At 45.5% G+C, this 25,291-nt stretch overlaps 1 protein-coding gene across 3 annotated transcripts in view; it reads right to left on the bottom strand.

Moving 5' to 3' along the window:
* Window positions 1–25,291, bottom strand: part of PACS1 (phosphofurin acidic cluster sorting protein 1) — a 161,474-nt gene that overhangs the window by 23,048 nt on the left and 113,135 nt on the right. For all 3 annotated transcript variants that reach the window (XM_055262484.2, XM_063643447.1, XM_063643455.1), the window contains exons 3-10: window positions 11,322–11,411; window positions 10,517–10,642; window positions 5,375–5,519; window positions 5,027–5,118; window positions 4,863–4,943; window positions 1,839–1,898; window positions 851–1,011; window positions 395–488 (exon numbers count right to left, since the gene is read on the bottom strand). In XM_055262484.2, coding sequence (XP_055118459.1) covers window positions 395–488; window positions 851–1,011; window positions 1,839–1,898; window positions 4,863–4,943; window positions 5,027–5,118; window positions 5,375–5,519; window positions 10,517–10,642; window positions 11,322–11,411 — 849 coding nt within the window. The remainder of the gene's footprint in view (window positions 1–394; window positions 489–850; window positions 1,012–1,838; window positions 1,899–4,862; window positions 4,944–5,026; window positions 5,119–5,374; window positions 5,520–10,516; window positions 10,643–11,321; window positions 11,412–25,291) is intronic.

Below are 25,291 nucleotides of genomic sequence, written 5' to 3'. Positions count from 1 at the left end.
AGGGAGTCTCGCTCTGTCACCAGGCTGGAGTGCAGTGGCTCAATCTTGGCTCGCTGCAACCTCTGCCTCCTGGCTTCAAGTGATTCTCCTGCCTCAGGCTCCTGAGTAGCTGGGACTACAGGTGCACACCACCAGGCCCAGGTAATTTTTGTATTTTTAGTAGAGATGGGGTGTCACCATGTTGGCCAGGATGCTCTCAATCTCTTGATCTCATAATCTGCCCAACTCCACCTCCCAAAGTGCTAGGGTAACAGTCGTGATTCACCGTGCCCAGCCAATGGGGCCACTTTTCTAAGGTCACAACATGAGCCCTGATCAGAGATGCAGAGGGCTGGAGCGCCAAGCCCTGACATGCCACGGTCCCGCCCCGCCCCGCAGCCGCGGTCGCGCTCACAGGGCTGGTGGTGTCTTTTCCAAGGCTGCCCTTGCTGTTGAGGCTGCCAATCTCCGTCTGGGAGCTGGACTGCGACATCCCCTCAAAGAAAGGCCTGCGGTGAAGAGCACAGCCAGGGTCAGTGCTGCCAGAGCTCAGAACAGCACGCTGGGAGAGCTGAGTGGAGCTGGCATTCAGGGCGGGTCAACAAGCTACGGGTGTCCAGAACGCCCGGTGAGCAGGGAAGTGCAGGGTGAAGAGGCGGGGTGGGTCAGGAGAGGGGGTACTTCCTGAGAGTCCTATAGGACTTCTTTCAGTGAGAGGCAAAACAGTGACCTTCTCCAAGAGAGCCAGAGGTTCAGAAAGGATGAAGGATCAAGATTCCCTGGTAATAGAGGGGACAGCGAGGGAGGGGCCAGGAGACTGCTATGGCCAGGAAAGAGAGTCCGGAGGCCAGCTACAGAGAGGGGGGCTCACTTGAGCTTGGGCTTTGGAGTGCTGAGGATGCTTTCTGTCTCCTCCATCTCAGGGCCACTGTCGCTGGGGTTGTACATCTCCAGACTGTCATACAATTCATCCAAGTCCTCTTCCACCTCCCGTATCTGCTCGCGGGACACATGCTCCAGCCCAAAGCCCACCTGCAGGGAAAAAAGAGTCTCTGAATTTAGGGTCATCCCTATTAACAATTTTGGTCGACGAGCAGCTCCTTTCTCTTGGGCCACCCTTATAGTCCTGCTTAAGGGACACGCCAGAGCTTCACACTGGCTGGAGTAACCTTCACGTCATTTCCACGATCCAGTCTGAGGGCAGGGACATGGTGAGGCCACCTTCCCCCCAAGTTCCTGCCACCACTCCACACTGTGAAGCTGTGCCAAGAGGGATAGCTGAGGAATCCCAAGGCCCAACGCCCGTGTGGGCTCTTCTTACCCTCCTTACAGCCCACAGGAAGGCAAAGCAATCGCTCTCAATAATTTTCATCTTTATCCCTCTGTTAGCCCACTGAGAGGCCTGTGGAAACGGGCCCCTCCCAGAGCCCAGGGAAAAGACTGCTCCTCTCTCAGCGGCCCATTCCTGGTTATTCCAGGGCTGACCACCAAGGACATTTCCACCTCACAAGCTGCTGCTCACTGATGTTCCCGTGGGATAAGAGGGGAAATTAAGTGACAACCGCAGCAGCATCCGCCGGGTCTGTCCCTGTATTGCACACCAGAGGCTTGGGCATCACCAAGGGTTGGGTGTAGATGTGCTGTCCTGCGTTGTGTGCATAGCCTCTTTCTCTCCTCCGCTCGCTTAAGTCCTTCTTAGCTACCCTCTCCCTTAGGGCTCTACCAGGTATGCCACTGGGAGCAGGAATATTAATCCCAGAATCCTGACACTCAGTGGCAATACAGAGTGTACTCCAGGGATACTGGGTGAAACCTGGGGAATTCTACTCACCATTAACCTTGGGAGTAAGAGGCCATACCTCATCTGAAACTTTAAACCGCTTCAGGAGGGCCACAAACTTCTGTTTGATGTTAGGTTGCTGTAGGGACAAATCGCACGATAGTTCTCAGCAACGTCCACTTGGGGTCAACTCAAGTCAATAAACACCCACCAGAGCCCACTTTCATGACGAGCTATGGGAGGACACGAAGACTGGAGGACTTGGTCTCTGCCCTTGGCACTCAAAGCCTGTCAGGAAGACAGGCCAAATTCCAGTGTAGCTCCTGGGCCTTGGGTGCAGCTGCAGGGAGAAGGAATGTCTATCCCCAGGTCCTCCACCCCCCTGTACCCCAACACCTCCCAAATATGGGTCTCCAGCTCATCTCTTTCTCTTGCCCTTCGGATTCACAGTGCCCACTGCTGACTCCTACGTGCGCATGCACAGTGCGGGCACCTCAGCCTTACCACCTCCACGGTGGAATGCAGCGTCTTCTCTTTGCACTCCGATCCTCTTACTGATGTCGCCAACACACCTGAACCCACATCTACACCTGGAGTCTCTCCTCGTTCTCCCCGCAGGCCCATTCTAGCTACCCCAGATCCTCCCTTTTCCATCTGTGACACCACTGTTTCCAGTCAGGCCTTTCTCCTCGCCTCTCTGGGATCATAGCAACAGCCTTCAGCTGACATCTCATACCCTGCCCGCCTGTTTCTGGTCTTGTTCCCTCCACAGCCCACAGTGGTCCTTTCCGAGTGCAAACCTGCTCATGCTACCCTCTGACTAGAAGTCTTCATTGGCCTCCACTACTTGAACAGAGCTCAGCGGTCAGGCCTGTACGTGTCCGAAGCCTGGGTCTGCCTGTTTCTAGCCTTATCTCTCTATTTGACCCTTCACACCCCATAGTCAAGTGGAAACTCACTGCTTCGAGTTCCTGGGAAAAACTGCATGCTGTTGTACTGGGCCTTTTTTTTTTTTTGAGATACAGTCTTGCTCTGTCGCCAGGCTGGAGTGCAGTGGGGTGATCTCGGATCACTGCAACCTCTGCCTCCCTGGTTCAAGTGACTCTCCTGCCTCAGCCTCCTGAGTAGCTTGGATTACAGGCACATGCCACCACACCAAGCTAATTTTTGTATTTTTAGGAGAGACAGGGTTTCACCATGTTGGCCAGGATGGCCTCGATCTCCTGACCTCATGATGCGCCTGCCTCGGCTTCCTAAAGTGCTGGGATTATAGGCGTGAGCCACAGCACTGTACTGGGCCTTTATACAGGGTATCTTCTGCCTTGAATAAAAATTTTCCCCCAGTCTACTCGGTGAAGTTTTATTTCAAAAAACCCACCTCTCAGCATCTCATCTGGGAAGCTGTCCTGGCACTCCTGGGACAGGTGGCCACAGTCCCTTGGTGTCATTGCAAAGCTCTGTCTTATGGCACCTGTCCTACTGGGCTGTAATTATTTGTTGAAATGTGTGGTGTCACTAGACGCTGTGCACTTGATGGCATGGACTGGGCCTTATCTCTCTGTCTCTGGGCACGATGCTTAGCTTGTGGTTATATGTACTTCCTGCCTGAATGACAGACTCGCCATCTGGGGATGAAAACAATGAACTTGCGAGGCTGACAGGTCTTCAAAGAAAGGGCAGAAAGGGCATTCACAGAAGAGAAAAAAAGTCAAGCTCCCAGTGACAGAGCAGCACGAGACATGTTCAGAGAAGGTCAAATACATCTGTGTTCTTGGTGGGAGAGAAGAATGCGCATGTACAGAGGAGATAGGCACTAAGGGAGGTCACTAAGTCTCTGGGATAGAACTGGAAAGTGCCTGAAGCTTAAAAAAACACCTCAGGGGGAGTGAACATTAGCAGGAGCACTGAACTCCGGTCGTGTGCCAGGGTCATGACAAGGAGGAGACCCCACATAGGAAGAGGTGACTTATGAAGCTCTGGGGGCACCCGCTGGGAAGAAAATAGGGCCGCTTTCTGGTTACAGAGCAGGAAAAAGAAAGACTCAGCAGCAGGGGCTGACTAGAGAGAGATCCTACCGCCACTCCCTATTTCCAGAGTGCAATGGAGGTCAAGCATTTGGGGCACTGGTGACACACCTTATGGGGAGCATTTGGAGCACCAATCAAGAGGTGGATACCTGAGGACAAGGAAAAAGTCCTCCCGCTCCCTAGTTGCTGACTGGATGGGAAATCCAGGTCACAGTCTCACGGATTTACCTGAAGTCCAGTGACACCTCAGTGTGATGGAAGAGGTGACAGCATCTGGCCTCCGTTTCATCCCTGAAGGGGTGGGCATCTCGGCTCTCAGGGGGTTGGTCCCTAGGCTAGCTCTGCACTGGGGAAAATCAGGATGCCTCTGGAGAAATGGAGCTGTGAATTCCCCTTCGGAAATGCTCCCAGCACTTCTGGCCCTCCCACACTTCATGCAGGCACTCCAGAATCTGTCAAAGACCACCTAGGAATTCAGGTTTTTAGCTTCTCAGTTCAGGACTCAAATGTCATCAAAACAGTGACTCTTGAGGAAGTCTTATGGAGGAAAAGTATCAAAAGGCACCTGGTCTCCAGGGTTATGGATCCGTTCAGGCAGGAATGGTATCTGATGTAATTAAAGCTTAGCAAGCCCAGGGTCATAGGAGCACCCCACGACTAGCCTATTATCTCTGCATAAGTTCAGCACATGATTAAAACTAGTGCTACTCCTAGAGGGAGCTGGCTTTCTCCTTGCAGAGGACAGCATGTGACATGAAGCAGCCACTGGAGTGGGTGGGAGGCGGTCTGTTCCCTGACAGACCACTATCTGTTCTGAATTCTACAAGAAGGGTTCTCCTCCTTTTTTCTATCTGACGATAACCCGAAGGATGTAACACTCTTATCAGTAACTGTGGTTCCCAACAACAGTGAGTCTAATTGGGCGGTGGTGAGGATATAGAGTGTGCATGGGAATTGTTGAAGGGATGACCCTGTGTTGATTTTAAGAAGCCTCCACTAGGCCTGAATATGCTGCTGCCAACCTACCCCCAGACTGAAAATCTTAGCCAACCACTCCCCAGACCTTTGAGGCTCACCCTTGTGATGGCAGAGGTTGAAGTTAGTTTCCTCCGGGTCTTCTTCACTTTCCGGAGATCTTCGTCTTCGTAGAACAAGTCCTAAGTGGGTACAGGGACAGAATGAGTGTGGGAAACCCCAGGAGCTTCTTGGACACGCCATGTGAGGGACCACAGAAAGTTACCTGCCCATGCAATGGATCATCGCTGCCTTCCTGTTCTGATGAGAAACTCTCTTCCTCTTCCTCAGAATAATTGTCAATATCAGGAGAACGATCTGCAACAGACACCCGAGTAAGATAACCTTGCAATGGGAAAATCTGACCTAAGAGACTTCGATGGGCTGGAATCAATGGTTCTCTTTGGGTGGAAACACAGCCAGGGTGGAGGGGAGGGCCAGGGCCAAAGCCACATTTTACTTTCAGGGGTCTCTAAAGGTCTCTTGCCCAGGAACATCTTGGGCACTGTCTTGTTCAGCTTTCCCAGGATGGGCTCCCTCTTCGTAGGGTCTCCAGATACTGCATGCATCTTACCAGAGAGCTTGGATTTGATTCCTTCATGGTCAATGGGCTGGCTGGACAGGGAGTAGATCTTTATTTCTGCCACAGGCACAGAGACATCCTTCACATTGCTGTGTAGGCCAAGCACCAGTGCGCCTTCATTAGGATGCTGCATCACCTAGGAGCCAGGGGAGGTGGTGGAGGCGTGTTACTACAGAGGCACCTGGAGAAACACAGCCAAGGAACGCACAAGCCCCCCAGTGGCAATGGCATTCTGCTGATATGTTTTCTTCCTTACTTTCAAATCCATGCCTACTGTCCTACTGCTTCACGGTCTTACTTTATTATTATTATTATTATTATTATTATTATTTTTTTTTTTTTTTTGAGACGGAGTCTCACTGTCACCCAGGCTGGAGTGCAGTGGCGTGATCTCGGCTCACTACAACCTCTGCCTCCCAGGTTCAAGCAATTCTCCTGCCTCAGCCTCCCAAGTAGCTGGGATTACAGGCGTCTGCCACCACGCTCAGCTAATATTTTTTGCATTTTTAGTAGAGACAGGGTTTCACTATGTTGGCCAGGCTGGTCTCAAATTCCTGACCTCGTGATCTGCCCGCCTTGGCCTCCCAAGTGCTAGGATTACAAGTGTGAGCCACTGCACCCAGCCTGTTTTTTATTATTTAAAGATGGTCTCACTCTGTCACCCAGGCTGGCACTCACTGGTGTGATCACGGCTCACTACAGTCTCGACCTCCCAGGCTCAAGTGATCCTCCCGTCTCAGCCTCAGTTGCTGGGACCACAGGCACATACCACCATGCCTGGCTAATTTTTAAATTTTATGTAGAGATGGGGTCTCACTATGTTGCCCAAGCTGATCTTGAACTCCTGGGCTCAAGCAATCCTCCTGCCTTGGCCTCCCAAAGTGCTGGGATTACAGGCATGAGCCACTGCACTTGGCCTAAGGTCTTAACTTTAAAATTATCCCCAGAAGTGCTGGTCAGGGCCATGTGCTTAAAGATAACAATAACGATTGAAAATGGCTGCTCAGGCTGGGTGCGGTGGCTCACACCTGTAATCCCAGCACTTTGGGAGGCTGAAGCAGGCGGATCATAAGGTCAGGAGATCAAGACCATCCTGGCTAACACAGTGAAACCCTGTCTCTACTAAAAATACAAAAAATTAGCCGGGCGTGGTGGTGGGCGCCTATAGTCCTAGCTACTCAGGAGGCTGAGGCAGGAGAATCGCTTGACCCCAGGAGGCAGAGGTTGCAGTGAGTCGTGATTGTGCCATTGCACCCCAGCCTGGGTCACAGAGCAACACTCCGTCTAAAAAAAAAAAAAAAGAAGAAAAGAAAAGAAAATGCTTGCTCGGCCAGACACAGTAGCCTGTTCCTGCAATCCCAGCACGTTGGGAGGCTGAGGTGGGCAGATTGCTTGAGTCCAGGAGTTTGAGACCAGCCTGAGCAACATGGTGAAACCCTGTCTCTACTAAAAATAAAAAAATCAGCTGGGTATGGTGGTGCATGCCTGTAGTTGCAGCTACTCAGGAGGCTGAGATGGGAGAATCACCTGAGCCCAGGAAGTCAAGGCTGTAGTGAGCTGTGATTGCACCACTGCATTCCAGCCTGGGTGACAGAGTGAGACTCTATCTCGAAAAAAAAAAAAAGAAGAAAGAAAAGAAAAAGAAAGAAGGAAGAAAGAAAGGGAGAGAGAGAGAGAAGGAAGGAAGGAAGGAAGGAAAGAAGGAAGGAAGGAAGGAAGGAAGGAAGGAAGGAAGGAAGGAAGGAAGGAAGATGGAGGGAGGGAGGGAAAGGAAGGAAAAGAAAGAAAGGAAGGAAGGAAGGAAGATGGAGGGAGGGAGGGAGGGGAAGGAAAGGAAAGAAAGGAAGAAGGAAGGAAAGAAGGAAGAAAGGAAGGAAGGAAGAAAAGAAGGAAAGAAAGAAATGGTTGCTAATCTCTAGGACTAATTTTAGTGTAAGTCCTTCACAGAGAAACTCGCTCTTGAGTCTGGGTGAGGCCAGGCCTATAGGTGGTGGTCGCCTGTCACTGGCAATGAGGAAAAGGAGCCCAGTCTACAGGGAATGGCAGAGCCCGGCGTAGCAGGGGCAGTGGGTGCTGGTGGGAATTCACTGCCTCCTGTCTCCACACTGACACAAACACTGACTGAGCAGGACAGAAAGACGGGCTGGAACTATCTCAAATTTTCTATCATGGCCACAGAATTGTTCCTACTTAATTTACTAAAGTACAGAAATAATTTTAAAAACAGATTAGTGGCTGCTTTCTTCTTCCCGTTAGGATTGAGAGGAACTGCCTGGCACACAGGGAGCTGCACCAGTGAGTACATGCATTGAGAATAATCACAGCCTGACTTCTTTTTTTTTTTTTTTTGAGATGGAGTCTCGCTTGGTCACCCAGGCTGGAGTGCAGTGGTGTGATCTTGGCTCACTGCAAGCTCCGCCTCCTGGGTTCACGCCATTCTCCTGCCTCAGCCTCCCGAGTAGCTGCGCCCACCACCACGCCTGGCTAATTTTTTGTATTTTTAGTAGAGATGGGGTTTCACCGTGTTAGCCAGGATGGTTTCAATCTCCTGACCTCGTGATCCGCCTGCCTCAGCCTCCCAAAGTGCTGGGATTACAGGCGTGAGCCACTGCGCCCGGCCCACAGCCTGACTTCTTACTATTCCAAAAGGGAATTAGAAACATGGAGAAAGAAAAGCTATAAAAAGGCATTGGGTTAGAACTGAAATTATCGATGTGTGCTCACGGTTAGATAGATCTGGACCTAGACCTGAAAGGAGCTGTGATGTGTGTGTAGACACGAGCACATGTGTGCATACAGACAGATCTTTCTCAGCTCTGTCTGCTCAGTGGGAGTGGATGACACCCAGCTGGGGACATGGGCACTCCTGGTACCCAGATCTTGGTTTCTGAACACCATTCTCCACTGAAAAGAACCAGGGCTCCTCGGAGAATCTGCTCATTCTGGGAGCTGGGTCAGGGAAAGTACAAGATGAGCCTGAAATGTTTTGTACCAGAAAGTATGGCAGGATGTAAAGAATGATGAGACATAGTACTAAGGACTCGAAGCCGGCATGAAGGGGCTCCCATGGGCCAAATCTGATAAGTTTGTGCATCAAAATAAAAAAATGTAGTACAGATGCAGCCCCATCAAATAAAACAGGAATCCACGGTCCATAACTGACACAAATAAATGAGAGCAAAGGAAAAGCACTATCTTACTAAAGAAAACCAATTAATGAGGCCGGGAGCAGTGGCTCACACCTGTAATCCCAGCACTTTGGGAGGCCAAAGCAGGCGGATCACTTGAGGCCAGGAGTTCAAGACCAGCCTGGACAACAAGGTGAAACCCCATCTCTACTAAAAACACAAAAAAATTAGCTGGGCATGGTGGCAGGCCCCTGTAATCCCAGCTACTCTGGAGGTTGATGCAGGAGAATCGCTGGAACCCGGGAGGTAGAGGTTGCAGTGAGCTGAGATTGTGCCAGCGCACTCCAGCCTGGGTGATGAAGTGAGACTCTGTCTCAAAAATAAATAAATAAATAAAGCCAGTTAATAAATATGTAAGGAATGGTGGGATTAGAAATTCACTGTCTGGTAAGCATCAAAGTATAGTGATGACCAATTCAGCCAAGAATCATGAATAGATGCTAAAACTAGTGGGTGGAATGTGATAAGGAAAAAGATAGTTACCTATCTTTTTCTCCCCATAATATATTTATTGCCTCGAAAATATTTTTTCCAGTAAGTACAAAATGCTTATTAATTAACTTTGTGGTGGAAAAACCCTGCAGACTCCCTGTTAACCAAGTGATAATATCAGGCCGGCACAGAGGCTCATGCCTGTAATCCCAGCACTTTGGGAGGCCAAGGAGGGAGGATTGCTTGAGCCTGGGAGTTTGAGACCAGCCTGGACAACAGAGCAAGACCTCGTCTCTAAAAAAAAAAAAAAAAAAAAAAAAGGTAAACGCTGGGTGCAGTGGCTCATGCCTGTAATCCTAGCACTTTGGGAGGCCAAGGTGGGTGGATCACAAGGTCAGGAGACTGAGACCATCCTGGCCAACATGGTGAAACCCCGTCTCTACTAAAAATACAAAAAAAAAAAAAAAAAAAAATTAGCTGGGCATGGTGGTGCACGCCTGTAGTCCCAGCTACTCAGGAGGCTAAGGCAGGAGAATGACTTGAACCCAGGAGGCGGGGGTTTCAGTGAGCCAAGACTGTGCCACTGCACTCCAGCCTGGCGACAGAGCAAGACTCCGTCTCAAAAAAAAAAAAAGTAAAGATAAAAACAATTAAAAGTTAATATCCCCAGGAAAGGAACCAATTGCCATCAGGTGCTGCCTAAGCTGCACTGAGAACAGAGTACTTCTGTGGTAATGCTGCCAGAAACACACAGGTAGAATCTAATCTTGAGGCAACATCAGGCAAACCTGGACTGAGGAGTATTCAAAAAAGTAACCAGCCTGTGCGCTTAAAAAATGTCAAGGTCACGAAAGGTAAGGAAAACCTAGGGGCTGCTGCAGACTGAAGGGGACGAAGGACACAGTGATATGTGGCACGTAATCCTAGATCAGATCCCAGGCCCATAAAGGGTATCACTGAGACACTCAGCACAATCCGAACAGGGACTGTGGGTTAGACGGCAATCTTATCTCAACGTTAGTGTCCTGATCTTGATGGTGGCAGGGAGTTTAGGCAGCAGAGTATTCTCATGTTAAGGAAATTAACATGGTGCAGTATTAACGTGTAATGGGGCATAGTGCCTGCAACCTACTCTCAGATGGCTCAGAAAATAATACCTATCAATATATCTATGAGGAAAGCATAAGAAATGTGGTGATATGTTAAAGAACTTGGATGAATCCACATATGGGAATTCTTTGTACTATTCTTGCAACTTTTCTGAAAGTTTGAAATTTTATGTAATTTTTTGAGTTTTACCTTTTTAAAAATTAAAACTTTTCATGAAGGAGAAAGTATTTGATAAAAACAAGTATACTCTGAATTTCCAGCAAATAATTAACTTGTAAAACAGAATTAAGCACCTAGCCAGCAGGCTGGGAAAATCATCTGGAAGGCTCAACTGGCTGGGCTGGGGTCTCCCTTGGGCTCTGTGACTCAAAGGCCAACAGTCTGGAGACTGTGTTCCTCTCACCTCTGCCATGTTGATGAGTCCCACAGCCAAGGTCTTATAGCCCAAGATGGTCCGATTCTTGTAACGTTTTCTCCTTTGAAGCATGATCTGCAGCTTGTTGGCATCTCGCTTAAGGAAATGAGGGTACTACGAAATACAAAACAGAGTCGAGCATGGTTAATGAGCAGCTGGTCCTTGAGGGGTTCTAGAGGACACACAGTCTTTCTGTGCTTCAATTCTTCCTGTCTCTAAAAGGGGGCAGTCAGGGTTGAAAGGAGAGCCATGAAGTTGCTGCTGGTGGAGCTGACTCGGCTTGATGCCTGGCTTCCATGCCACAGCTCTGGGGTCCACACCTGTTCAGAAAACTGTCTCTTCCCTTGCCACTTTATCAGGTGTTTTCTCCGTGTGTTTCAATTCAGGCATGGAATTACTGGAATTATGATGAGAGGGACACCGACTAGGAGGGATACGGAGTAGAGGGGAAGGACGGAGATCCCGATGTGGAGGCTGAAGGTGGCGCGGTCCATGGGGTGTGCGAGGATCACTAAGGAGATGTGATGTGGTGCAGCAGATGGCTAACAGTGTTAGCCAAGGCAGAGGAAAGGAAGGGGCCGCGGTGCCCACCCAGGTTTCCACACCCTTACCGTGGCTGGCTAAAGGGTTGCTTTGGCCCTCCAGGCCAGCCATACACCTCCAGGTGACTTTTATTCATTCCTGCCCAAGTTGGGGAATGGGGGCTCTGGGATAAAAGTCTCTGGGTTAGAGGACTGTCTGGCGACTAGCCAGGATATAACATGTTAGGGGCCTAAGATTAGGAGAGTCTCACCTGAAGGGAGAAGGTTAGTTGGAGCTCTGTTTCCACCAGTCCACTAGCTGGAAGGACGATCTCGTTGGAGCGAAGAATTCTTTTTGAACCCTGAAACCGAGAAGAAAAGTCTGTTTGGCCAGGTGCAGTGGCTCATGCCATTAATCCCAGCAGTTTGGGAGGCTGAGGCAGAAGGACTGCTTGGACTCAGGAGTTTGAGACCAGCCTGGGGCAACATAGTGAGACTCCTGTTTCGACAAAAAATAAAAAAATTTACTGGGTGTGGTGGTACACATGCCTGTAGTCCCAGCTACTCAAGAGGCTGAGGTGCGAGGATCACTTGAGCCCGGCAGTTTGAGCCTGCAGTGAGTCATGATCCTGCCACTGCACTCCAGCCTGGGTGACAGAGGGAGACCCTGTCTCAAATAATATTAATAATAAAAAGAAAAAAAAAATCTGTCAAAGCTGTGTCACCAAAAATCAGACCAAAAGAAATACTGTGCGGCCGGGCGCGGTGGCTCACGCTTGTAATCCCAGCACTTTGGGAGGCCGAGGCGGGCGGATCACGAGGTCAGGAGATCGAGACCACAGTGAAACCCCATCTCTACTAAAAAAGACAAAAAATTAGCCGGGCGTGGTGGCGGGCGCCTGTAGTCCCAGCTACTCGGAGAGGCTGAGGCAGGAGAATGGCGTGAACCCAGGAGGCGGAGCTTGCAGTGAGCCGAGATTGCGCCACTGCACTCCAGCCTGGGCGACAGAGCGAGACTCCGTCTCAAAAAAAAAAAAAAAGAAATACTGTGTTTGCAAACAACTTCTAAACTCTACAAGCATTCTTAAAAAAAAAAAAAAAAATTAAATTTTTTGTTTTGAGATGAGTCTCATTCTGTCACCCAGGCTGGACTGCAGCGGTGTGATCTCGGCTCACTGCAACCTCCGCCTCCTGGGTTCAAGCGATTCTCCTGCCTCAGCCTCCTGAGAAGCTGGGACTACAGGCACCTGCCACAATGCCTGGCTAATTTTTTTGTATTTTTAGTAGAGACAGGGTTTCACCATGTGCTGGCCTTGAACTCCTGACCTCAGATGATCAGCTCACTTCAGCCTCCCAAAGTGCTGGGATTACAGGCGTGAGTCACCGCACCTGGCCCAAACATTCTTACCAGTCCAAATATTTCATGAGTCTTTACTGTACTTATTTGAATCAAGCCTCTACCATAAGTCTGATTTTACATGTATGATGCTGCAGGGTGCATAAAAGGTTAGCACAGCAAAATGATTTGTTAATGTCCGTGAGTTCCCAGCACTCCTGGGGAAGAGGCCGGTAGTGTCAGCCCCCAGGGTGTGTATGACCCTCCCTGCCCACTGTTCCTTTTTTTTCTCCCAGGAACTTCCTTTTTAACCTCCCTGCTCTCCAAACCTAATATTTGGGTTAGACAGCCCTCTTACTGCCATGTTGGCCAGGCTGGCCTCGAACTCCTGACTTCAAGTGATCCTCCCTCTGACTCCCCAGGCATACTGTCTTGTCTCTGGGCCTTTTCATGTGCTTTTCTCCTCTTCTTGGACGCTTTTTTGGCTTCTGAACACAAGTAACCAACTCATATTTCAGGTCTCAGCTGAATTTTTTTTTTCCAGAACTTCCTCTTTAACCTCCCCACCTCCAAACCTAGTATTTGGGTTAGACAGCCCTCTTACTGCCAGTTACTGAATCTCACTGAACTTCGAGATCCATGAGACAAAGATATGTCTTGTTCAATATGATTCCCAGCACACAAATAAACGGTGTTGAATAAATTTGTCTTAAAAAAATCAGTTTTAAAATTAATACCAATAATAAAAAAACCCACAACATCCACAGTTGGTAAGGACGTGGTAGGATTCCCAAATTCATTCATTGTTGAAGCAAAGTAAATTGCAATAACCCTTTTAGAAAGTAGCCTGGCAATAAAGAAACATTTCCATTCAAAAATTGTAATCCAAAAAAATAAATTCTAAGGGCATGATTTTTATACATTATTTTCTTTTTTCCCCCTTGATCCCTTGACCTTGGAGGGAATGATTTTTTTCTTTTTCTTTTTTTTTTTTTAAATAAAAAGACGAGGTGTCACTATGTTGCCCAGGCTGGTCTTTAACTTCTGAGCTCAAATGATCTTCCCACTTCAGCCTCCCAAAGTGCTAGGATTATAGGCCACCACGCTGGGCTGGGAATGAGTTCTAAAAGGAAGCAAATCTGTAAACAAGGAGCTGTTCATTGAAACACTATTTTTACTATTTTTATTTTTTATTTGTAAAGACGGGGTATCACTACATTGCCCAGGTTGGTCTTGAACTCCTGGGCTCAAGGGATCCTCTTGCCATGGCCTCCCAAAGTGCTGGGATTACAGATTTGAGCCCCACACCCATCTCTGTTTATAATTAATGACAAATTTTTGAGGTGCTCATCTCTCACGTGTCTTCGGCAAAGCTGTGATTATGCTGGGAGCTGTTTCTGTTGAAATGGTAGTATCCCTTAGGGGAAAATTCCACACATGGAAAAATGCCTCGGCCACTCATGAGGCCAAAATGAGACCAAGGAAGTGGAGCCCTGTTGGTTATGTCATTCTATAGCGATGCTGCCTATGGGTAACGGCCACAGGGAGAAGGCTGGGTATAAAATCAGCAGAAGGCTGGGTGTGGTGGCGCCTGTAATCCCAGCACTTTGGGAGGCTGAGGTGGGCGGATCACCTGAGCTCAGGAGTTCGAGACCAGCCTGGGCAACACTGGGAAACCTCGTCTCTACAAAAAATACAAAAATTAGCCGGGCATAGTGGCAGGCACTTGTAATCCCAGCTACTCAGGAGGCTGAAGTGGGAGAATCATTTGAGCCTAGAAGGCACAGGTTGCAATAAGCCAAGATCGTATCACTGCACTCCAGCCTGGGCAACAGAGCAAGACTCTGTCTCAAAAAACAACAAAAATAACATAACATCAGCAGAAGCACACAGTCAGCCCGTACACAGGCCAGGGCCTCAGGACACCCAGAAGCTCGAGTGCTATAGTGGCAACTGAAGACCGAATGCGTCAAATAAACTATAAAAAGCAAAACCGACAGCCACTCTCTCCCACAAGACCCACCCATTTATGAGATTCATGCCACAACTGGAAATTTGAACACTGATTTTGTGATATTAAGGTTTTTGTTTTGTTATTTTAGACAGAGTCTTGCTCTGTCGACTAGGCTGGAGTACAGTGGTGTGATCTTGGCTCACTGCAGTCTCCACCTCCCAGGTTCAAGTGACTCTCTTGCCTGAGCCTCCTGAGTAGCTGGGATTACAGGTGCATGCCATCACGCCCAGCTAATTTTTGTATTTTTAGTAGAGATGAGGTTTTATCACGTTGGCCAGGCTGGCCTTGAACTCCTGATCTCAAGTTATCCGCTCCCCTTGGCCTCCCAAAGTGCTGGCATTATAGGCGTGAGCCACTGCGTCTGGCCAAGGTGTGATAATGGTGTCACGGTTTTGTTTAAAAATACTGCCTACATTTTTGAAACACATATTGACATATTTGTGGGTGAAATGCTATGATGTATGGATTGCCTCAAAATAACACTGGTGAAGGGAAACAAGTGGGGACACAGATGAAACGAGACTGGCCATGAGTTGATAACCATTGCAGCTTAGTAAGGGGTTCGAGGGAATTGTAAACTACTCTGTCTACTTTTGCACATGTTTGAGATTTTTCCAAAATAAAAGTTGAAAAAAGTAATCAGTGCTTAGGGTTCTTTTAAGATTTCTCAGCTCAGAGCATATATTCACAGACTATGAAGGCCTGAGGGCCTGGTCCTGGGTCTTCCCTCTGCCTGGAAGGCTCTTCTTCCAGATACCTGCACGGCCCTCACCTCCCTCAAAGTCTTTGGGTAAATGTCAACCAGGTCTACCGTGACCACCGTAGGGAATCCGTTAACTTCCTCCACCCCAGCCCTCTCCGTCCCCTTTATCTTATTTATTGTCACTATAGGACATCACCTTCCAACAGCAGTAGCCTCATTATATATGAACTCTCACCACCCAAGTATGTGCTCTAAATACCTGTAAAACTTTCTATCCCAAATTCACTATCTGAATTTCAAACTCGCTAGAAGGAATCTGCGTGTGCAGGTAGCAGGATGCGGAGTGCAGTGTGTCACGGGATCGCAGCCAGGCCCGGCCCAGCCCAGCCCCTTCAAGCATGGTGCGCTACTGTCCTCATCTTTCCTACCCTTCCCCAAGGGTTTAGCTTTCATGGGTTCCAGTATTTGCTTCTTCCAGGTGCCTGGGGCACTACCAACCAGGGTCCAATTTCAAAATTATTTTTAATATACTTTTGTATCATTTGCTTATCTATATAACAGTATATCTTCTTTTGCAGTATAGAAGCAAAACCATTTATATTTAATACTAAAGTAACATTATAGCACATTAAAATATCCAATATTAATATTAATATATTTTTAAAATTAGGTTACTAGTGTTTTATTATTATTATTTTGAGACAGAGTCTCACTCTGTTGCACAGGCTGGAGTGAAGCTATCAAGGCCTGGGCTTTTCTTTGCTGGAAGACTCTGTTAATGGCATCTAGCTCATTTTTTGTTATTGGTCTATTCAGGTTTTGAATTTCTTCATGGTTCAATCTTGGAAGGCTGTATCTTTCCAGGAATTTATCCATTTCTTCTAGGTTTTCCAGTTTATTGGTATATAGCTGCTCATAGCAGCCACTAATGATCCTTTGAATTTCTGCAGTGTCAGTCAGCTCTTTTTTCATCTCTGATTTATTTGTGTCTTCTCTCTTTTTTTCTTAGTTGGTCTGGCTAAAGGTTTATCCATTTTGTCTTCTCAAAAAACAACTCTTTGGCTGGGTGTGATGGCTCACATCTGTAATCCCAGCACTGAAGGCCAAGGCGAGCAGATCACCTGAGGTTGGGAGTTCAAGACCAGCCTGGCCAATGAGGTGAAACCTCGTCTCTACTAAAAATACAAAAATTAGCCACCATGGTGGTACGTGCCTGTAATCCCAACTACTCGGGAGACTGAGGCAGGAGAATAGCTTGAACCTGGGAGACAGAGGTTGCAACGAGCTGAGACTGCACCACTGTACTCTAGCATGGGCAACAAGAGTAAAACTCCGTCTCAAAAAAAAAAAAAAAACACACAAAACATTTTGTTTTGTTGATCTTTTTTTTAAAAAATTCATTTATTTCTGCTATGATGTTCATTATTTCTTTTCTTCTACTAATTTTGGGTTTGGTTTGCTCTTGCTTTTCTAGTTCTTTGAGAAGCATCATTAGGTTGTTTATTTGAAGTTTTTCTTCTTTTTTGATGTAGGCACTTATAGCTATGAACTTCCCTCTTGGTACTGCTTTTGCTGTATCCCATAGGTTTTGATATATTGTGTTTCCATTATCATTTGTTTCAAGAAAATTTCAATTTCATTTTTAATCTATTCATTGACCCACTGGTCATTTAGGAGCATACTGTTTAATTCCATGTGTGCCTATTGCTTTCAAAATTCCTTGTTATTGATTTCTAGTTTTATTCCATTATGGTCAGGGAAGATGCTTGATATTATTTCAACTTTTTTTCTTTTTGAGACAGAGTCTCACTCTGTCATCCAGGCTGGAGTGCAGTGGCACTATCTCCGCTCACTGCAACCTCCACCTCTAGGGTTCAAGCAATTCTCCTGCCTCAGCCTCCTGAGTAGCTGAGACTACAGGTGCCTGCCACCACGCCCAGCTAATTTTTGTATTTTTAGGACAGACGGGCTGTCACCATGTTGGCCAGGATGCTCTTGATCTCCTGACCTCATGACCCACCCACCTTGGCCTCCCAAAGTGCTGGGATTACAGGCGTGAGTCATCACGTCTGGCCTCAACTTTTTTTTTTGAATGTTTTAAGACTTGTTTTGTAACCTAACATATGGCCTATCCTTGAGAATGATCCACATGCTAAGAAAAAAAAAAAGTGTATTCTGCAGCCATTGGAAGAAATGTTCTGTAAATATCTATTCGGTCCATTTGGTCTACAGTGCGGTTAAGTCTGATGTTTCTTTATTTTGTCTGGATGATCTTTCCAATGCTGAAAGTGTGGTGTTAGTCTCTAGCTATTGTTGTCATGGGGTCTAACACTCTCTTTAGCTCTAATGATATTTGCTTTATATATCTGGGTGCTCCAGTGTTAGGTGCATATATATTTACAATTGTTATATCCTCTTGCTGAGTTGACCCCTTTATCATTATATAATGAACTTGTCAATTTTTACAATTTTTGTCTTGAAATCTATTTTGTCTGATATAAGTATAGCTACTCCTACTCTTTTTTTGTTTGTTTGTTTCCATTTGCATAGAGTATATTTTTCCAACCCTTTATTTTTAGTCCCTATGTGTCTTTACAGGTCAAGTGTGATTCTCGTAGGCAATAGATGTTTGGATCATGTTTTCATTTTTGTTTTTCTGAGACAGTGTCTCACTCTGTTGCCCAAGGTGGAGTGTGCTGGCACAATCATAGCTCACTTTAGCCTTAACCTCCTGAGCTCAAGTGATCCTCCTAACTCAGACTTGTGAGTAAATGACTCTACAGGTGCACACCACCACACCTAGCTAATTTTTCAAATTCTTTGTAGATGCAAGGTCCCACTATGTTGCCCAAGCTGGTCTCAAACCCCTGGGCTCAAGCAATACTCTCGCCTCAGCCTCCCAAAGTGCTGGGATTATAGGCATGAGTCACTGTGCCTAGCTGGGTCTGTTTGTTTGTTTTTTTGAGACGGAGTCTCGCATAATTGCCTGGGTTGGAGTGCAGTGGTGCAATCTGGGCTCACTGCAACCTCCGTCTCCCAGATTCCAGCGATTCTCCTGCCTCAGCCTCCCGAGTAGCTGGGATTACAGGCGTGCACCACCACACCCAGCTAATTTTTTGTATTTTTAGTAGAGATGGGGTTTCACTGTGTTGGCCAGGCTGGTCTCGAACTCCTGACCTCATGATTTGCCCGCCTTGGCCTCCCAAAGTGCTGGGATTACAGGCATGAGCCACCGTGCCCAGCTGGGTCTTGTTTTTTAATGCATTCAACTACTCCATGTCTTTTGATTGCAGAATTTTGTCCATTTACATTCAATGTTATTATTGATAAGTAAGGACTTACTATTGCCATTTTATTATTTGTTTTCTGGTTGTTTTGTGGTCTTCCTTCCTTCTTTCCTTCTTGTCTTTCTTTTTGTAGAAGTCATTTTCTCTGATGGTATGTTTTTAATTTCTTGCTTTTTATTTTTTGTGTATCTATCTGCTTTAAGGTTTTTTGATTTGCAGTTACCATGAGGCTTGCAAATAACATCTTATAACCCATTATTTTAAACTGAATGGTAACTTAACTCTGATTGCAAAAACAGAAAACAAAGAAGCAAAGAGAAAACCAATAAAAACTCTACACTTCATCCCCCCTCCCTCTTTTTTTTTTTTTTTTGAGATGGAGTCTCACTCTGTTGCCAAGGCTACTCCGGAGTACAGTGGCGCCATCTTGGCTCACTGCAACCTCTGCCTCACGGGTTCAAGCGATTCTCCAGCCTCAGCCTCCTGAGTAGCTTAGATTATAGGCATGTGCCACCACGCCTGGCTAATTTTGTATTTTTAGTGGAGACAGGGTTTCATCATGTTGGTCAGGCTGGTCTCAAACTCCTGACCTCAGGTGACCCAGCCGCCTTGGCCTCCCAAAGAGCTGGGATTACAGGCGTGAGCCACCGCACCTGGCCCATAGTTATTATTTTTGATAGGCTCGTCTTTTAGTCTTCCTACTCAAAATATGAGTAATTTACACACCACAATTACAGTGTCAAGATATTCTTTATTTCTTATTTTTCCCACTTAAATAATAAAATACAGGCTTCTGCCATCCAACATATTTTCAGAAATGGATTAGATTTTTAAGGAATGTGGCTGGGTGTGGTGGCTCACAACTGTAATCCCAGCACTTTGGGAGGACAAGGTGGGTGGATCACTTGAGGTCAGGAGTTTGAGACCAGCCTGACCAACATGGTGAAACCCCATGTCTACTAAAAATACAAAAATTATGAGGTGTGGTGGTGCATGCCTGTAATCCCAGTAACTTGGGAGGCTGAGGCAGGAGAATCATTTGAACCCGGGAGGCAGAGCATGCAGTGAGCTGAGATCACGCCATTGCACTCCAGCCTGGGCAACAAGAGAAAAACTCCATCTCAAAAAATAAAACAAAATTTTTCAGGAATGCCTATATATAATTTTCTTATTTTGTTTATTGTTTCTTTCCTTCTACTATAATAATTCTCAAATTTTTGGCCTCAGGACCTTTTTACATTCTCTTTTTTTTTTTTTTTTTGAGACAGAGTCTCACTCTGTCACCCAGGCTGGAGTGCAGTGGTGCGATCTCGGCTCACTGCAAGCTCCGACTCCTGGGTTCACGCCATTCTCCTGCCTCAGCCTCCCAAGTAGCTGGGACTACAGGTGCCCGCCACCATGCTTGGCTAATTTTTTGTATTTTTAGTAGAGATGGGGTTTCACCATGTTAGCCAGGATAGTCTCGATCTCCTGACCTCGTGGCCTCAGCCTCCCAAAGTGCTGGGATTACAGGTGTGAGTCACCACGCCTGGCCCTTTTTACACTCTTATAAAGAATCCCAAATAGCTTTTGTGTATGTAGGTGTATCTATCAATATTTTGTTTATGTAGGTTTATCTATCAATAGTCACCATATTATGAATTAAAACAGATATTTAAAAATATTAATCCACTTAAAATTAACAATAAACCTATTATGTGTTTACATACAAAGTTTTAAAATGAAAAATCTATGTTCCCCAAACAAAAATAATTTAGGTTGAAAACATAGTTTTTTAAAAAAATTACAGCTTTACTGGGATATAATTCAAATACCATACAATTCACCCATTTAAAGTGTACAATTCAATGGCTTTCAGTATGTTCAGCGCTGCGCAACCATCACCACAGTCAGTGTCAGAACATTCTCATCATTCAACAAAAAAACCTCATATTCTTTAATTATCACCCTCCCCAGTCTGCCCACCCCCACCCCTAACCCCTGGCAACTACAATCTATTTTCTGACCCTATGGATCTGCCTATTTCATATAAATGGAATCATACAATATGTGGTCTTTTGTGTCTTGCTTCTTTCACTTAGCATCATGTTTTCAAGGTTCATCCATCTGGAGCATGGATGTACTTCATTCTTTTTTATTGCCAAATAGTATTCCGAAGCTGTATGACTAGACCACATTTTATTTATCCATTGATCAGTTGATGGACTTGAATTGTTTCTACTTTTTAGCTTGTGAAGAATTCTGTTATGAATATTTGCATGTTAGATTTTGTGTGTTTTCATTTCTCTTGGGGACATACCTAGGAGTAGAATTGCTAAGTCATATGGTTACTCTGTCTTTAACCTTTTGAGAACCAGGCATGGTGGCACAAGCCTATAATCCCAGCACTGGGAGGTCAAGGCGGGAAGATTGCTTGAGGCCAGGAGTTTGAGAGCAGCCTGGGCAACACAGCAAGACCTTGTCTCTAAAATAAAAACAAAGCAAAACAAAACAACACAGTGGCTGCATTATTTGACATTCCCAACAGCAGTGTATGAGGGAGATGGCATAGTTTTACATTTCTGTAAATCTTTTTAATGAATGACTTAATAGAAAACAATTAGATTCTCACTCCTATTTTGGACTCAGTGTTTTGCAAAACATTACTTTGGTTGAGTATATGAAAAAAATCCAGACGCAAAGTGATACACAGTTGGAAAAAAGAGGAGCATTTTAACCACCTTTACAGACAACTGTGAACTTTTTAATTTATTTTTATTTTTTATTTTTAGAAACAAGGTCTCATTCTGTTGCCCAGGGTGGAGTGCAGTGGCGTGATCATAACTCATTGTAAACTTGAACTCCTGGGCTTAGGCAATCCTCCTGCCTCAGCCTCCCAAATAGCTGGGACTGCAGGCATATGCCACCATGCCCAGATAGTTTTTATTTTTGGTAAAGATGGGGTCTTGATGTGTTGCCCAGGATGGTCTTGAACTCCTGGGCTTGAACAATCCTCTCACTTTGGCCTCCCAAAGTGCTGGGATTACAGGTATGAGCCATTGTGACCAGCAAGTTGTGGACTATTTTCCTTTGATACTACACCATTAACTCTCTAAGTGGTAGTTTCCTAAAGATTAGTTGCAAAGTAAAAATTTTTTTTCCAAAGTAGAATTTTAAATAATATCAATAAGACTTTTGTGCTCTTATATGTTAAAATCCAATTAACAGAAAAAGAACGTTAATGTAAAAACTAGGAAATCTGAAGTCTAATTTAATTAATAGTATCATACTAATGATAATTTCTTAGTTTTGATAAATGTACCATGGTTAAGAGAGATATTAGTGTTGGGAGAAGCTGGGTGGGGTATACAAACTCTTTAGACTAACCCTGTATCTCTTGGGTACATTTAAAAGTATTTTAAAATAGAAAGTTAAAAACCCAATCCACTGGTCTATTTTATTCTTTGAAAGAAAATCTTTTATCCAGCATGATTTTGTAAACTCATGCATTAGTCATTTAGAAAATATTCAAATGTTACATATTATACAATATAAAAAACTCAAAATCTTTAATATCACTTCTGATTTCTTCAGAAAAGTCTTTAAGAACTGGGAAGCTGTTAAGCTTTCAGTGACAGAAACAAGTTTTCCAAAATTCTAATTTTTACTTAAAAGCTCAAATTTTGGCCAGGTGTGGTAGCTCATGCCTGTAATCCCAGCACTTTGGGAGGCCAAGGTGGGCAGATTACCTGAGGTCAGGGGTTCGAGACCAACCTGGCCAACATGGTAAAACCCCGTCTCTACTAAAAATACACAAATTAGCCAGGCATGGTGGTGGGCTCCTGTAGTCCCAGCTACTCGGGAGGCTGATGCAGGAGAATCGCTTGAACCCAGGAGATGCAGATTGCAGTGAGCTGAGATCAAGCCACTGAACAACAGGGGCAAGACTCTGTCTCAAACAACAAAAAAAAAGGTCAAATTTTATTTATCACTGGCAATCAATATTAAGTTGTTTTCCTTGAATTGATAGGGTAACTCTGTTCATTTTTAAGAAAACACTTTCCAAATACCTGAGTCTAAATAATCTGTTTGTCTGTAAGTCCCTCTTTGAAGTAAAAATGGTGTTCATGAAAAAAGCAGCTACTGTAGTTCACAACTCAGTAGCTCTACCTCACACAGGCACTAGTCTTAGACATTGTACTTTGCTGCGTGGCAGAAGTGCTCAGTGTATACCTCCCATCTCATCACACACAGCATGAAAAAGATGCAGACTCAAGGTTGAGATATAATATATTAGCAAGTTTTACTGCTTTCTTAAGAACATTCTTAAGCAAAACTGGCTTTCTCTCCCTTTTTTTGAGTTAGAGTCTCGCTCTGTTGCCCAGGCTGGAGTGCACTGGCACAAACAGCTCATTCCAGCCAGCTCCTAGGCTCAAGTGACCCTCCCGCCCCAGCCTCTCAAGTAGCTGAGACTACAGGGGTGTGCCACTGTGCCCAACCCTTTTATCTTCTTATTTCACTCATGAGATGGTAAACAACACAATGACCCCTGGGACATTGGGGGTATTTGTGCTGAGGCATCAGCAGCTTTATCCACTGTTGCTCTTGTACTTTCAGTGCAAAAGTCAACATGCTGAAAAAGGCAAATAATGCCACAGTATTATCATGAAAATAGTTGTGGCCTCCTGTACCCCCGAAAGTGTCTTAGAGACCTCAGGGTCTGCAGATCTCCTTTGGGGAATTACTGCTCAATGCTTCTTAAAGGCAGGGATTTTTGTCTGTTTTGATCACTGCTGTATCCCCTGTGCCTAGAACTATGTTTGGCACATAATAGATGCTCAATAAGTATTTGTTATATGAATGCATAAATAAGTGACTGAATAAATGAATGTGGTGACATCTGTAATTACTTTCAGCTGCTTGGAAGTAAAACAATTTAAAAATTCAAAATATTTGTAGTTGTGGTATAATTTAGAATTATAGAATGTTAAATATTTCATCAGGAAATAAATTATTTCTTTGGCAAAAGCATTTAGCTGCAGGGATGGCTAATGCAGTGGGGAACTTTCAGAACCACCCCAATGGTATCGGCACAGGACAGCAACATTCTTTAGCAAAGGAAGCAATTCCTGAAAATGAGAACACTGCCTGTGACCTAGAAATGGGGACCACAATCGGGAGAGGAGGACAAGACACTAATAGTTCACATCGCTGTCCCACACTTGGTTTCCCAACACAGTCTCTGGGAACATTTCATAGATTTGGAAGGAATTATGCACAAAATGAACAGGGAATTAGAATATAAGGTGGGAAACACAGGAATTCATGAGTAATTAAAACATTTTAAGTTTTTGTTGTTGTTGTTTTGAGATGGAGTCTCACTCTGTCACCCAGGCTGGAGTGCAATCGCACAATCTCAGCTCACTACAACCTCTCCCTCCCAGGCTCAAGCAATTCTCCTACCTCAGCCTCCTGAGTAGCTGGGACTATAGGCACACCTGGCTAATTTTTGTATTTTTAGTAGAGACGGGGTTTCACCATGCTGGCCAGGCCGGTCTTGAACTCCTGACCTTGAGTGATCCACCACCTCAGCCTCCCAAAGTGCTGGGATTACAGGCGTGAGCCACCGCACCCGGCCCAACATTTTAAGTTTTGAGGACTAAATTTTGTATTTGGGACTAATGTCTTTATCCCAGAAAGAGGCCCAGGCACCTCAATGTATGATTCACACACTGAGAGTGATAATAGAAATGGATTTTAATGAAGGTGATATAGTACAATAAACTGCAGCATAGTAGGTGAACTAGCCAATATAGGGAGTTATCATACAGTTTGCTATTTTTCAATGAATAAGAATTCGGTAAATACACCATCCTTAAGCTGAAAACTCCAGTCATTATTTAGTGACTCCAGAGGCACTGCAGAATCTCACTCTACTCCAGGGAGTCATCAGCAGAAAGGACTAATCAGTTAAGGGAGGTCTGGTAATGGGATTTAATGAGCACACAAATTACCCTCTCTTTAGTTTCTGGTCCCAATTCTGCCGCTTGGTAATTAACTGGCAACAGGTAAATTCCTGAGCCCCTCTATAATTCAGCTTTTCCTTTCTCCTTTCCTTAAATTCCGGAATACTTAAGAGTGCAAATGTTTGTGAAATATTTTGGGTCCTTTGAAAACACTAAATGTAAGGAGTTATACGTGGGATTTATACAGAAGATAAAATATCCCAGTAAACTTTAAATTGCCGAGTCCGAAATAACAATCTGTAAGTTTCTTCCACCCTATAGAAAACCTCTAAAGTGTAGGCTGGGTGCGGTGGCACACACCTGTAATCCCAGCACTTTGGGAGGCTGAGGTGGGCGGATCACGAGGTCAGGAGATCAAGACCATCCTGGCTAACACAGTGAAACCCTGTCTCTATTAAAAATACAAAAAATTAGCCGAGTGTGGTGGCGGGCATCTGTAGTCCCAGCTACTCGGGAGGCCGAGGCAGGAGAATGGCATGAACCCAGGAGGCAGAGCTTGCAGTGAGCCGAGATCGCACCACTGCATTCCAGCCTGGGCGACAGAGCGAGACTTCATCTCAAAAAAAAAAAAAAAAGAAAGAAAGAAAGAAAGAAAACCTCCGAAGTGCTTCCCACACCCGTGCATCTACCTGGATCTAGCAATCCTGGGACTAATATCGAAACCAACGCTAGCCAGCCTAGTAATTTCTGAGTAGTTTACAATAAACACTTTAGGTCTATATCACTTGATCCTCACAGTATGTGTAGGAAAAACCATTTCTGTTCTTCAGACAAAGAAAGGTTTGAAGAAACTGAGTGTCTTAACCAAGAGGCAGAGCTGGGCTCAGAAGGTCCCGTGGGCTCTGTCATCTTTCCACTGTGCACCTTGCTGTGCTGAGAGGAGGAAGACAGAGGTGG

The sequence above is a fragment of the Symphalangus syndactylus genome, chromosome 1, assembly GCF_028878055.3.
Source record: "Symphalangus syndactylus isolate Jambi chromosome 1, NHGRI_mSymSyn1-v2.1_pri, whole genome shotgun sequence".
In the NCBI taxonomy this organism is placed as follows: domain Eukaryota; kingdom Metazoa; phylum Chordata; class Mammalia; order Primates; family Hylobatidae; genus Symphalangus; species Symphalangus syndactylus.
Note: the sequence above shows the minus strand (reverse complement) of the source record. Positions and strands in the feature narration are given on the sequence as shown.